This window comes from Centropristis striata, chromosome 6 (genome assembly GCF_030273125.1).
Source record: "Centropristis striata isolate RG_2023a ecotype Rhode Island chromosome 6, C.striata_1.0, whole genome shotgun sequence".
Lineage (NCBI taxonomy): Eukaryota > Metazoa > Chordata > Actinopteri > Perciformes > Serranidae > Centropristis > Centropristis striata.
Genome location: NC_081522.1, coordinates 22,187,399 through 22,203,183, shown reverse-complemented (window position 1 = coordinate 22,203,183; position 15,785 = coordinate 22,187,399). Strand labels below are relative to the sequence as shown.

Here is a 15,785-nt window from a genome sequence, read left to right as displayed (position 1 = left end):
TGCTAACTTACATTATTGCCCTAAATGTCAGTAATTTATATTTCCAAGTTTTACCATATTAAATCACTGTTGTAGGCCAAAAAATACAAGCTGGTTTTTTGCAGTGTATTTGTTTTCATTTAGGTTCTGTTAGTCAAAGAAAAAAGCCTGCCTGTATGGGGCTGATGTTATTATAACATGATATTGAGACTTGATAAAAGATGTGTTGCTCAGTTGGTACAGTGGTACTCGTGTGTAGAGTATCAGATACATGATATTTCTGGAATTTAATCGCTGTTTAAGATTATATTGTTCCCCAAACATTTGCAACGTTGGATAAAGAGTACTTAATCAGATGAAAATTGTGTATCAACCTAAGTTGGGTTATGTAATGTCTCTGGATATCTACATCACTCACACAAACTCATTTTCAACAGCATCACCCAAGCGTTTCTATTAGTAGAAGTAGGCTACATCCTTCATGTGGCTTTATACTGGGCCAAACAACAAGCAATGTGCATGAATGTATGATGAAATGGTGATACTGTAAAAACTAACATCTTACTAAAAGAGTTAAGTAGACATAACTTAAATCTATTAACTGAACTTAGAAATGAATAACTGATGTAATAACTCTTTTGTTTTGAGTGCTGCTAAAATATGGAAATTTTAAGTTCAAGTTATTTTAAATTTTAAGTTTTTTATTCCAGTGTTAAAGTGACTTATTTAACTTAAGTGTAGCTATATCATTTATATATATATAACATTCTGTAATTAGTTTTTATGGGTATGTCTGTTATGCTATTTCTGTTGATTATGCAATGCCCAATTAAAACTAATAATTACTGTGACATAATTTGAATTATGACAGTGTTAAGATTTAAAGTTATTCACAGAACATTGGCACATGAATCAATATACGCTTATCAAGCACATTTTCACTTAAATTACTTTTCTTGTATGTCTCTAACACTGTACTAGCTTTTAATAGGTGCTATCTCTCGTTTAGATTTGAGAAACCCGTTTACCAAAACGATAATGACCCTGCCAGTTCACATTGTGGTATTAACGAACACAGTACTGCTAACTCATAATACATACACGAGTTATCTTTACTTACATAAAATAAAAGTGTTTACTTGATTTATTTAAGTTACTAAACTTAAATTGTTCAAGGCAATCGGTTTCCTTTAACAGTTTAAGTTGAACTAACTTGTCAGGTTTTACAGTGTAGTTTCATACCAGATCCAATGTTAATACTTTTCTTTTGTTTTCTCTGCTGTAGTCAAACAAAACCAAATCTAAACTGTGAACTTTGTGCACAGCTCCACTTGCTGACTTTAACTCCATAGAGGAAAGTTTAAGAGGGCAGTGGGTTAGCCAACCTACACTTAAAATGGGAGGAAATCTAAGAATCTCATACTGTGATGTTGTTTGCATCTAAGGCTAGACACAGTCATTCTATACCTAATTAAGCCCTGCAGTTGGTGTCCAAATGTGACAAGTCAGGACATTAAAACAAACTCAGTGTCATATTTATCCTCATGTCATGTCCCTGTCAGCTTAAAGCCTAATTGGTACTAATTATGTTAAGAAGTTGCAGGATTTGTGTAATATTAATAAGACTGTTGCACAGCAGGAGCTGAGAGCAAATGTGACAGAAAAAGACTAATTTGGGTCATTTAGGGTAGCGGTGGGGGGGTTATTGCTATTAACTCAAAAAAATAATCCATACTATGCACAGAAATATTCTACAATGATAGAATCACTTCTGTGTGACTTGTTTTTATGTAGCCAGTGGAAACTAACCTATTTTGTCAGGAAATCACTTTAAGAAGAATGACTGGCGTCTGGGTTGCGGTGAACAATTGAATATTATGTCAACTAATCAGCTATGAGCCAACACACTCACTGATTATTACCTGCAGGACAGCCTATTGTTTCCATGGTGACACTTAACAGAAGTATTGGTTTTCAGATAAGAGAGTAATGGACCTGTTTAAGTATTCTCTACACAGAATGCAATTTGATATTTACACAGGTATTACCGTCATGCATGGAGACAAATCCATAGATTTAATTTACATTAGGGTCATGCACAGTGGGCACACACACACAATGTATGCAGAAACAGACTCACAAATACACACTGCTTAATCAAGCACACGCTGCATGGTGGCAGATAAACCCTTTCTCGCCACCACAGATCAATCTGCTGTCACACACTGTGAACATCAGCTTGAAGAATCTCTTCTGTATCTCTCCACACACACATGCAAAGATCCTGCCTCATTTAAACTCCTTTTGTTGAAATTCAAAAGTAATGAAACACATCATGTTAGACGTGTTGTGCACCTCATTTCTGCCAGACTTAAACTCTCCTCTTCACACTTGGGTGACCCTGAAGCGCTCACATGCTGCAGCGTGCAGACATCCTCATACTTCTGACAGAGTGGACGTACTGGTAGCAGAGAGGAAATGTTTATCTCACTTATCTGTGGCCTGAACTCACATTCAAGCCTTATATGGTCTCACTCAGACTTGATAGGTTGCTGATAGTATACAGAGTACATTTATACATTTTTCTCTATAATTTACGATCATTTAATTGTTTGGGACACTCTGCACTGCAAAACAGCCAACTTGTATTATTTGGCCTAAAACAGTGATTTAAGTTGGAAAAACTTGGAAATATAAATGATTGACATTTAGGGCAATAATGTAAGTTAGCACAACAAAGGAAGCCAGTTGTCTGCTCAAAAACAAGTTTGTGAGTTGTTGTTACTTATATCTTTAAGTTGGGGTTCAAAACAAGGGACAATAGCTCTGTTAACTGTTCTGTTAACGAAAGCTAGTGGCTAACTGATGCTAGCGGCTAACTGATGCTAGCGGCTAACTGATGCTAGCGGCTAACTGATGCTAGCGGTTAACTGATGCTAGCGGCGCTGCTTGTTACAGCTACAAGAGTAGCCATTTGCGTATCAATGCTAACTCAAAATTGTGGTCGCAACATTAGCTGACATTTCATAGCGGCGTTACAATCGTGCCAATTCAGCACACTGAAGAAGTTAGCAGAAGTAAGGATTAAAAGTTATTATAATGTAAAATTATAAATTTGACAAAAATCTGAATTCAGAGTTGAGCAAACTCAAAAACAAAACTTAAAATATTTAGTTTAATTGTCCAACTTAAAATTTTATCAAAGTTTGTTGCCTTGAAACTTTGAGTTCACCCAACTTTTCTTTTTTTGCAGTGTGACCTCTGACAAATCTCACATTGTCTATCAGGATGTGAGGAGATTTGCTAAAAATCTGCTCTTATCAGACAAAATGTTGTCTTTAATTAGAAATGTTCTGGGCAGTGTGCACGTTCTTCATATGGATTAAACCTATTTGTACTGTAATCCTTTCGAATTTCTGAAATAATTTAGTCAGATCGCCCTCCAGCTAATTAGCAGGAGCGCATTAAACGAGAACAGTCCAATAAATCATGTAAAATAAGTCACTCTCATTGTGGGATCAAGCTTGAGGTACATAACTGCAGTTATTTAATCCAGGATTTATATTTTCCCCTCTCCCTCACTCAAGTCTTAATTAATCATTTTTGAGTGGCTCTTTTACCTGTAACACTGTTATGGACTAATACATTAAGCCACTTTGGCTTGTAGTATCTGTAAAATATCCCTGAGAAGGTTAAGGTGTTTTTAATGTAATTATTTACTTATGATAACCAACATGTAATCAAGTTACACTGTATTTTTTAGGTCACACGCTGAAAATGAGATCTCATTAGTACAACAAACAAAGCATTGTTACATTTCATTTTTTTTCTAAATTAAATTAAAAAAATTGTTTTTGTTTTTTGTTTTCTCAACGTGGAATTCTGGAAGCCGGCATCACTTCTTCCACTTCTTAAAATTGATTTTTCAATAAAATAATTAAAACTTAAATAAAATAAATCTGTTGAAATGTCATGTTTTCGATTTAGAATATTTCCAAAATTCCCCAGCTTAACTTCCCATGGAAATTTGATGGAAAATACCATTTTTCTGCTTTTTTGCTAAGGGTGAAATTGTTAAAGAGGCGCCTTCTCTCAATAAAAAGTGGAGAGCGAAAGTTTGTGGGCGTGGTCCTCAGAGTATGATGCGTGCAGGTCATAGACTGGTGTAGGTACACTTGCATGCAGACAGCCCACAAATCCATAGATTTAATTTACATTAGGTTCACTCACAGTGTGTGCACGCACACAAATGTATGCAGAAACAGACACTAACTCACAAATACACACTGCTTGAGCAGCAGCAGCGTTCTGAATGAGCTGCAGCTGTCTGATCGACTTTTTAGGGAGACCTAAAGTCAAGTCTGCTGAAGATAAACGCATGGACAAGTTTTTCCAAATCCTGCTGCCATCCAGTAGAGATTTAATGAAAAGAAACACATACAGTTGGAACCAGAAGTTTACATACACTATATAAAAAGACACATATGCTTTTTTTCTGACTGTCTGACATGAAATCAGACAATCACTTTTCCTGTTTTAGGTCCGTTAGGATTACCAAAATTATTTCTATTTGCTAAATACCAGAATAATGAGAGAAGGATTTTTTTTAGACAATTTTTTATTTCTTGGGAAAGTCAAAAGAAATCAAACAAGATATCAGGAAGAGAATTGTGGACTTGCACAAGTCTGGTTCATCCTTGGGTGATATTTCAAGATGCCTGAAGGTTCCACATTCATCTGTTCAAATAATTATACCCAAGTATAAACACCATGGGGCTGATTTCTTTTGACTTTCCCATGATGTCACACAAAGAAGCAGTGTGTTTCAGGTGTGCTTTAAAATACATCCACAGGTGTGTCTCTAATTAACTCTAATGTTGTCAATGAACCTATCAGAAGCTTCCAAAGACATGACAGCATCATCTGGGCTTTCCCAAATTGTTTCAAGGCATAATAATGTTAGTGTATGTAAACTTCTGACTCTGAAGAAAGTAATAAAAAATTGTCTAAAAAAATCCTTCTCTCATTATTCTGGCATTTAGCAAATAGAAATAATATTGGTAATCCTAACGGACCTAAAACAGGAAAAGTGATTGTCTGATTTCATGTCAGACAGTGAGAGAAAAAAAAGCATATGTGTCTTTTTATAGAGTGTATGTGAACTTCTGGTTTCAACTGTACATGTACAGTTAATTTTTGTGCTTAAAGAATTCCAGTTTGAATGATTCAGTTGGCTTTTAAACCTTGTCTCTGTGTATTTGCAAATGACTGTTCATTCTTTGTAAGTCCACTTTCAGGCGTGAAACAACATAATATATGTGCATATATTTTTTCTTTATGCCTCACTACCTTCCTCCCACTCACCACAGACACACACACACACACACACACACACTGCCCACCTCACACTTTCCTCTACCTTCTCACCACTGCAGCTGGTGTTTCCTCTCCACCACATCCACCTACCACCTTGTTAGTCCATCTCTCCCTCCACCACCCATCTCTTTCTTTTCTTCCATGGGCCTCCCACACACACACATCATTAATTACAACCACGTCACTTAAAATGCATGCACATGTGCACGTTCACCAATACACATTAGTCATGCACACAGTGTTTGAGCCCTTGCTGTTTTCATTGACTCCCCTCCTCCTCCCGGCGCACCACGCACATTATGAAGGTCAATGATGAATGATGGGTATTGTCTGCATGTGTGTATAGAGACACACACACACACACACAAGAACAAAAGGTACAACGACACAGCAAACGAGGTACAGAGGCTAAATCTCCATCTCTACAGCAGCAGGACACATCTGTCGTGAGGTCAGAGCATGCAACGGGTCGGACTCTGACCCTGCATCACAGGAACAACCCACCTTGGATTGGTTCCCATAATCAGCCTGGCAAACACACACACACACACACACACAAACACACACACACACATCATGCCATCCCTGCTGTCAATCTGCAACCTGCCAAAATCAATCCAGACTGTGCAGACATGTTCTGAGCTGCGCTGCGAGATGGATAATAACCGTAGAAACCAAATATCTAGACACCAAATTGATTAAATAATTAGTTCACCATCTCGGCACAGTTGCTTTCATTATGCAGCTGATCTTTCTCATCTCTCCTCGCAGTAAACACACAGAATAAATCCCACTTTAATCCATCCAGAATTAACAATAAGAGTTGAGAGCGATCACTGAGAGGGATAAGCACTTCATTTTTTCCATGTTTGAGAGTGCATCAGAGACAATGGGTGTGTGGATGAGTGCACAGTTCACATATTACAATTATAGAAACGTGAAATGTTTGCTTTAATATCGTTTTTGCCGTCATTGTTAGAGGCGGAATTTATCAAGTGAAGTGCCATTGCAATCATGTAGATTGTGACAATTACCATCCATTATTGATTCACCTTCTGCAGTTCTGAGTGTACACTGCAAAAAAAGAAAAGTTGGGTGAACTCACAATTTCAAGGCAACAAACTTCGATAAAATTTTATGTTGGACAATTAAACTAAATATTTTAAGTTTTGTTTTTGAGTTTGCTCAACTCTGAATTTCTCTGGCACGATTGTAACGCTGCTGTTAAATGTCAGCTAACGTTGCGACCACAATTTTGAGTTAGCATTGATACGCTAATGGCTAGTCTTGTAGCTGTAACAAGCAGCGCCGCTAGCATCAGTTAGCCGCTAGCATCAGTTAGCCGCTAACATCAGTTAGCCGCCAGCTTTAGCTAATGACCGAATTTCAGAAATAAGAGTTATCAGAACTATTGTCCCTTGTTGTGAACCCCAACTTAAAGATATAAGTAACAACAACTCACCAACTTGTTTTTGAGCAGACAACTGGCTTCCTTTGTTGTGCTAACTTACATTATTGCCCTAAATATCAATAATTTATATTTCCAAGTTTTACCAACTTAAATCACTGTTTTAAGCCAAAAAAATACAAGTTGGCTTTTTTGCAGTTAAAATACTGTAAGTGCTATGTGAAGCTGTATGGTCTTGGCATGTACCTAGTAGAAAGGTTGCTACTCTGCCTGCTTGAATAAATATTCTGTGCAGGCTTTATGAATCATGTCCAGGCTAACAGGATTGACTACGTTCCCCTTTACTTCATTTAACTCTCTAACAGGGCAATCACATTTCAGCAGAGCGGGCTGATCGAGTGCTCTGCTCTGACTGATAACAGGCAACATGGGAGGCTTAGATTTCATTTCAGCAAGAATTCATTTGTACTGTGCTGACATTGGCTTTCACAATGTTAAAGGCTTAATACAGTTGGTTGCTAAACAATGATCGCTGTGGGGAAGGCTATTTGCAGAATCACATTTAAAAACAAGACCAATATTGACCCAAAATTATATGTGACAAATGAATAGTGACTGTGGCTGTAACAAGCCACTCTCTTTTCATTTTGCTCCTGATATGTGGATTGGGTTGCACAATTGTGGGAATATTTAAAAGTGGAAACTTTTCATGGTAATAATGGAAAATGACAGGACTAAAATGCTAAAATAGGGGTAATCTGCTCTGGACGTATATCATCTTATATATATAATCAGTTCATTTATATCATGTTATATGTATAATCAGTTCATTTATATCATGTTATATGTATAATCAGTTCATTTATATCATGTTATATGTATAATCAGTTCATTTATATCATGTTATATGTGTAATCAGTTCATTTGCCAAATAAATCCAATCATTTGTCAAACATACAGTGTGAAATGTGCCATGTGGTTAGCAAGGTAACCAATGGGAACAGTATTATATAGTAATTCTGTGCAAAACCAAACAACACGTTCATAAAAGAAATGTTTAACAACAAAAAATGAATGGAAAAAGATTAATTAAAACCTCTCAATTAGCAAAATTAGCTCAAACAAGCTACATCCCACATGGTTAGCTAGCAAAAACTAGCAAATGGTGCTAACATGTTATAAATTGTGTTCTTTGCTTTGGGAAACTATCTGCTGGTTCCCTGAAATATAAAAAAATATATAAGATTCACTTCAGTAATATAGTCACAACTTGTAGGAAATCATATAGTCCCTTGTTTCAGACAGTACTGTAGTGTGGGCTGCACATGATGAGGGGAGACTGGCTGTACATGCAGATGTACGGTTGATTCCCATTAAATGGGATGCCGACAGCACTCCTGTAGTGATTACAGTTGGCTCTCAAAAGTTATGTACTTACTTGATTCCTGTGGTCTAAGGCTAGTACCATCAGGTTGAATGCAGTTATTGTAAGTCACTTTGGACAAAAGCGTCAGCCAAAGCTGTAATGTAATGGTATGTTTTTAAAAAATAAAATCAATAACTAATCTTGAAACATTCACAAAAAACACTAAGTGTTGGCTTAAAGCAAACCAGAGCTGTACCCATTCTTAAAGTCTTATAGTCTATATAAGTAGTTATTTTGGATTGGGTTGTAATGTTTTTCTTTTTATCCTTTGTATTATTATTGTATATATTTGTTTGAGTAGTTACCTTGGATTGGTATGTAAGATGTTTTTTTTTTTCTTTCTTCCTTTTCTCTCTTATTTCTTTCTTTTCTCCTTATTGTTGTATAGATTTATGATGATTTTAAACTCTAAGCTATATTTATATATATTTTTTTCTCAGTGTCAATGTATATTGTAACTGTTTGTAATTTTTTTTCTATTTTGTAGATGGGGTAATTGTATATTGGATTTTTATAGTATTGTGATTTTGTATTTGGTTGTAAAAGCCCAACTAGGGACAGGAGTTGAAAATTAGCTGAAGCTATATCTCTGTATGCAGCACATCAGATGCATGCCCTATATCTATGCTAACTGCATTGTCCCTATCAAATAAAAATAAATTAAATAAAAAAAATGACATCATGCAAAAAGTTTAAAATTCTCAAAATATCGAAACTTAACTTCCTCCAAAATTTCCTGAAAATTTTCATACTAAAAGCAAATTCTCCTTTATTTTAATTACATTACATGATATTGTTTAGTGAATTAAATACCTGATAAAGTGAATTAAATACCTGAGAAATAAAGGTACTTCCTCCCTCAGCTCTTTAGAAAATTTATGATCTGTGGTGTTTGCTCACAGGTTCACCATATTGATACACTGTTCACTCTCTGCAGGCATTCATCCAAGCAGCATAATGTAGGTGTTCGCCTGTTTGCTAGAGAATATAAATAAATGCATGAGTGTGAGTCTTAAGTGTATGTTAGTGACAAACACATTTCTCAAGGTGAGCACACATCTCTTGTCAGCTGTCAGTGAAACAACCTGAGCATGATGTCAGGACTCAGGCATGCCGGGAGGAATGCTGATCAATGTAGAGAGAGAAAGAGAGATAGAGAGGCTTGAGGGAAAGAAAGAGAAAATAGTAAGAGAATAAAATATGATGGAAGAAAAACACTGTCTTCCTGGAGGCAGATACTGTAAAAGAGGCTGACAACCACACAGCGAGACTCAGCAAGGGGAAACAAACAAGAGGACTAAATTTAGCTCATCATCATTAACTTCACCTGACTACCAGACTTTCTAGTTTTGCCTCCACACTCCACCGGTCCTATCTAGTTAGAACACACTGTGCTGTTAAAGGGCTCAAGCTTGAGCTCCTTTTAGAGCTGGAGAGCAAATACAAGGAAGTCACATGGGATAATTAATAAGTAACCATGCTGAGAAAAACCAGTCAAGCCTTTAACCCTTTATCAGGCAAAGAACTATATTTAGTAACTTCAGGTAATATTTTGAGAAAAAAATGCAAATTTACTAGATTAAAGTGGCAAATCTGTATGAAAAAAGTCGCAGATTTACGAGAAAAAAGTAGGGAAAAGCAACTTTTTTCTTTCTTTACATCTCATAAATCTGCGACTTTTTTTCTCGTAGATTTGCCACTTTAATCTTGTAAATTTTTTTCTCAAAATATTATTTTCGTATGTTTTTTTTTTTTTTTACACATTCTGGCAGTATGTAATATCCTCCAATATTCTCTAGGGTTGAAATTTGGAATTTGCAAGTATTTCAATGAGTGCCTTATTAAGGGTTAAAGTGGTGAATCTGGGAGAAAAAAGTTCATATTTTCCCAGCATATTTTCACATCTTGGGGAAAAAGAGTATTTTTTGACCCAATCAGAATTTGGTACACCAGCATGAGTACCTCATCGATCGCTGGTTGTTGAGCTGTGGGGAGTTGGAAATTTTATATATATATATATATATATATATATATATATACAGTACAGGCCAAAAGTTTGGACACACCTTCTCATTCAATGTGTTTCCTTTATTTTCATGACTATTTACATTGTAAATTCATCAAAACTATTAATGAACACATGTGGAATTATGTACTTAACAAAAAAGTGTGAAATAACTGAAAACATGTCTTATATTCTAGTAAGCAAAGGGTGATTACTTTGAGGAATCTAAAATACAAGACATGTTTTCAGTTATTTCACACTTTTTTGTTAAGTACATAATTCCATATGTGTTCATTCATAGTTTTGATGCCTTCAGTGAGAATCTACAATGTAAATAGTCATGAAAATAAAGAAAACGCATTCAACAGACAAAGGTGTGTGTCCAAACTTTTGGCCTGTACTATATATATATATATATTAGGGGTGGAACGGTTCACAAAATCCACGGTTCGGTTCAGTTCACGGTTTTATGGTAACGGTTTTCAGTTCGGTTCAGTATACGTTGATTGTTAGGAAAATCAATTGTGTCTTGTATAGTCATGTTAAAACTGAAAGAATGAAGCAGTCTAACATTTGATACATCATTGTGAGAGAAGAGACATTGCTAGTTCCAACATGTGCTTCATTTACTTGGCAAACAGAGATATCTTTAACAAAGAAGCATAGGCTCTATCAACACTTGACTGAGGTCCTTTTGTTTGAAATTAACTCAAAAATAATGTTGACATGTATCAATTGCCTGATTATCAGTACTTCATGGAAAACTTAGTTTTTTCCTCTTGAACTTAAAAGTGCAGTGCTTGAAATACAAATCAAATAATTAAGGCTGGATTTCTTATCAAACTTAAATGTCACTGTGCTATCTAAAATAACAAAATAAATCATCCAGTAAACAATCATCAATATAAAATGTAGCTTAAATCAAACTAACACATACTGCACTGCAACTTCCATTCTGTCAGTGCTTCAGAGAGATGCTCGCTAGTATGGCTCTCATAAAGGGGGCGTGTCTGTAAAACGGAGCCTTTCATCTGCCATTCTGAGGTAATGTAGTCACAGTCAGGAAACTTTCAGTAGCCCTAGAGGTCCATCCATCAGTAGTTAGCGCTACAGAGGCTGTGTCAGACAACTCTTTAACAATTCCTTGTCGGGTCTCTTCATAAAGTGCGGTAATTACCGTGTTGCTGAAGTGTTTGCGGGAGGGGGTTTTATATCGTGGCTCCAGTGCTTTAATAATAGAACGGAATAGTGTTGCCGTTAGCGTAAACAACACGTGTTGCACAATGCTTGCACACTGTCGCACTTTTGTCAACTTTCTTACCGCCGCCATCGTAGGTCACTCTAAATGCAAAGTGGTCCCATACAGCAGAGCTATAGAGTGCTGCTGGCGCATCTTCTAACTCTGGCTCTTTCCTACTCACCATACCCACACATTTCTCCACAACAACTGACCCACTACTTTTTCTATCTGCTACACCCGGCTACACTGCTTCGCTTGTTGTTGTTGTTTACTACTGGTGGTTGGCTTTAGGCGCAGTAGCGCCACCTTTTGCTCTGGAGTGTACACGCTTCGCCCCTCATGAGAAAAATGAGCAGCGCATGAACCGAACGCAACACACGCAAATTGAACCGAGACAGTCGAACCGAACAATTCTGACGGTTTTCATGAACCGTTCCATCCCTAATATATACATATATATATAGACACATATAGTTGATAAAGCACCCTTAAATTTAGTTTTTTTAAGAATGCTGATCAAAATATGTACTAAACTGGACATTTTGCAGTCTAAATATAAACTTGTCAGTGCTCTCTGCTGGACAAACTATGAAATGGTGACACTGTTTCAACTAACTACCTGTTATTAATCCGCTGATATATACTATATGCTGTAACATACGGATATACAGTAACCAATTTGTTCATTTTTAACAGGGAAGATGGACCTGGTTAGTTTTGTTCACCCACGACCGTAACTGCCCCAGGAACGCCCCCTCCCATTCTGTCCACCACTTCAGCACCACGGACAGAGCCATGGATTTATCAATGCACAGGTAGTCTACTGATATTTTAGAAACATGGATATTTTAGATATCCATGTTTGGATATATGGATATTTTAGATATCCATGTTTGGGGGCAAAGATTCTAACTTTCACAAACCTAACTTGTCAGATAAGGAATCAATTACTCAGCCTAACATATTCAATATATGCCAATATATCTGTGATAAGCTCATTTAAAGTGATTACCAGTATAGCTTCAACTATTATATTCTTTTTTTTTTTTTTCTTCAAAAAATCACCATATTACTGCTTATTACTATTGCTCATTACTGCAAAAGAAAGTAGTAGTACCCAATGCTGGCCACAAAATGAAAATTCAGTCATTATGTGCTGCTGTAACTACACTGTAAACAATTGTCTTGTACATTAACAGTAAAATCCTGGCAGCAGGGTTTCCAGCATTCTACTGTTAATTTTCAGAATCAGAATCAGAATCAGAATCACTTTTATTGTCACTGTACCTGGGTACAATGAGATTAATAAACACCATCAAGTCAGTGCGAGAGACAATGTCTCAGAAATAATAATAATAATATACAAATAATATACAAACAGACATAAGGTGCACACTTTGAATTGCAGTAGTGAAAAATAATAAATATGGTCCATATACATGTGAGATATTGCACTTGTTTGGAGGTATTGCACAAGAGGGAAGATCAGTTCATACTACAGTTTAGGGTGATTATGGCCTTGGGAAAGAAGCTGCTCTTGATTAATTTTAAAGTTCCCTTACTGTTATATACTTTACACTATGGTACTGTGATAAAACCACATACTGAATTAGTAAAATCCTGCATTTGATTGATTTTTACAGTAGACTAAAACACAGTATAGTGCTGAAGCTAGTTGCAATATTGTTGCAGTAAACAATGCAGTCATTTTTTGTAAATAGAGCATATTACTGTCTGAAAGCCAATTGCTACGAATTAAGCGCTGTCTTCACTGTAACCTCAGTAATTTTAATATACCATATACTAAAAGAGTTATTTAAGTAAAATACAGCCATTAAAAATGTGTACAAGAAGAGACTTAGAAAATATCATAGACATATATATATATTATATATTTTATGGGAACCGGCAAGCTACCTACAAATATTGCCCAGAATGCATTGTTTTCTACAGCAGTAGTTCTCAACCTTTTTGAGTCGCGACCCCCAATTTAACATGCATGTTGTCCGCGACCCCCGCTCACTGAACAGAATCTCACACACACAGTTCAGATCACCCAAAAAATAAAAATTGACCTAAAAAAGGAAACAAAATGACCAAAAAAGACACATTACCAAAAAAGACACAAAATTACCAAAAAAAGAAACAAAATTACCAAAAAAGTCACAAATTGACCACAAAATGATCAAAAAAAAGACACACAATGACCAAAAAAAACACACAAAATGACCAAAAACACACAAAATAACCCCAATGACCCCAATTGGGGTCCCGACCCCAAGGTTGAGAATAGATGTTCTACAGTATAATAACTTTTTAATGGAAAACAGTATGTTACTGTCACAATTTGGCTGTTTTCTTCCAGCAATTTATTACAGTGTACCTTTTGAAGGCTTATGTAAAAATAGAAAAAAAAGCAAACTGAGACATATGAGTGTATACGTGCTAATACTGACAAGTTGTGTTACAAGTGCTTGTGACACCCTCTCCCACGTTGAAACAATGAGCGTGGTGAAAGGACCCGGCCTGCTGCTGTTCCCAGCCTTTTCCTTCCTGCCAATGAGAATGAAAGCCGAATGCCTCACAGAGTTTCCTCTCCTTTGCTATTAAATAAGAGTGACTCACCCCAGCTCACCAACAATACCCACCACCATAGAAAGGTGCACAGTTGAGGGGTTGCAATGTCGCAAAAACACACACACATACACACACTTTCACGTCTATAAACACACACAACCCAAACGGTTGGGTAATGGGCCATCAGTGACGTTGCCAAAAGGGCAGAGTGGTTAGAAGAGGGTCTTAAAGGGGGGGAATGGTTCCCAGGCCTCTGAGAACAAAAATGTCTTTTTTTTCCAGGCTGGTGGATTTAAATGCTCCCTCACAGAGCAGCAGGCCGGTCCACATGGAGACCAATGTTGCGACTCAGTGAAGCAACATGCTGTTCACTGTATCTGACAAGTAATACTGGAAAAAACACATTCAGCAAACTTTCAAACTGGTAAACCACTGACTGCTAACAGAGCCGTATCAACAAAAACAATTACAGATGCATGCTGATGCAAACTATATTTGGTAACTTCAGGTAATATTTTGAGAAAAAAGTTGCAAATTTACTAGATTAAATTGGCAAATCTACAAGAAAAAAAGTTGCAGATTTAAGAGATTTAAAGTGGCAAATCTGTATAAAAAAAGTCGCAGATTTACGAGAAAAAAGTAGGGAAAAGCAACTTTTTTCTCCCAGATTCACCACTTTAAATCTCATTAATCTGCAATTTTTTTCTCGTAGATTTGCCACTTTAATCTCGTAAACTTTTTTCTCAAAATATTATTTTCGTATGTTTTTTTTACACATTCTGGCAGTATGTAATATCCTGTTGAAATTTGGAATTTGCAAGTATTTCAATGAGTCCTGTTAAGGGTTAAAGTGGTGAATCTGGGACTTTTTTTGCGCAGATTTGCCACTTTAAATCTCTTAAATCTGCCACTTTTTTTCTTGTAGATTTGCCACTTTAATCTAGTAAATTTGCAACTTTTTTCTTGAAATATTACCTGAAGTTACCAAATATAGTTCTTTGCCTGATAAAGGGTTAAAGGCTATGGACTTCACAATATCTGAGAACAAAAATGTCTTTTTTTTTCTCCAAACTGGTAAACCACTGACTGCTAACAGAACCTTATCAACAAAAACAATTACAGATGCATGCTGCAGAAGGGAGCCACCTTTTCAGATAATTTACTTTTATTTTGTGCAGCTGTAGCACTTGTGGTCACAGGGAGCAGAACCACATCAGCAGAGTGGAAAATGAACGGTCTATGTGGGAGAGCAGCCAGATGATAACATTAGAAAACAGATCCTGCTGGCTGCTACAAAATAGAGATTATCTAAATGGCAGTCAAACAAGGATAAAAGAGCAGCAAGGATTAAACAAGACATAGGAGTGTTTTATGGTAATTAGAGATGAGTCACAGATGATGTTTGTGAAAGGATGGGCAGGAAAAAAAACTTTTCTTCACTTATTATGAAGTGAATTCCTCATTTAATATCTTAAATGTTTCAAAATCTTACCATAACAGCAGAGCAGACACATCATTGCGTTTTTACCTTTCCGCCTCCAAAACCAGTACTTGCGCCGGCGTTTCATTCTCAGTCCAGTGTCTTTTATTTTGAAAAGAGAAAACACCAACCCCAGATCTCCTCCTAACATATATTCAGACAATGATAACAACAGTCCTCACTGTGTTGTCCAGCCTGTGAGGATCACCTACCCGAGGCGAGGTGTCTGAGACGCGACCGCCGGTAACGGGCGGCCAGGCGGTCCATGCTGGGTCCGAGCCGGAGGACAGAACG

At 36.6% G+C, this 15,785-nt stretch overlaps 1 protein-coding gene across 5 annotated transcripts in view; it reads right to left on the bottom strand.

Moving 5' to 3' along the window:
* The window catches only part of fgd4a (FYVE, RhoGEF and PH domain containing 4a), a 94,380-nt gene that overhangs the window by 66,778 nt on the left and 11,817 nt on the right, over positions 1–15,785 (bottom strand). The window contains exons 1-2 of one of the 5 annotated variants that reach the window (XM_059335186.1): positions 15,704–15,773; positions 15,504–15,593 (exon numbers count right to left, since the gene is read on the bottom strand). The exons of 1 other annotated variant lie outside the window; for it this stretch is intronic. In XM_059335186.1, the coding sequence (XP_059191169.1) occupies positions 15,504–15,593; positions 15,704–15,758 (145 nt within the window). In that variant the 5' untranslated portion in view covers positions 15,759–15,773. Of the gene's footprint in view, positions 1–15,503 lie in introns of all 5 variants that reach the window. 3 more of the 5 variants (XM_059335183.1, XM_059335179.1, XM_059335182.1) reach the window with 3 other exon arrangements.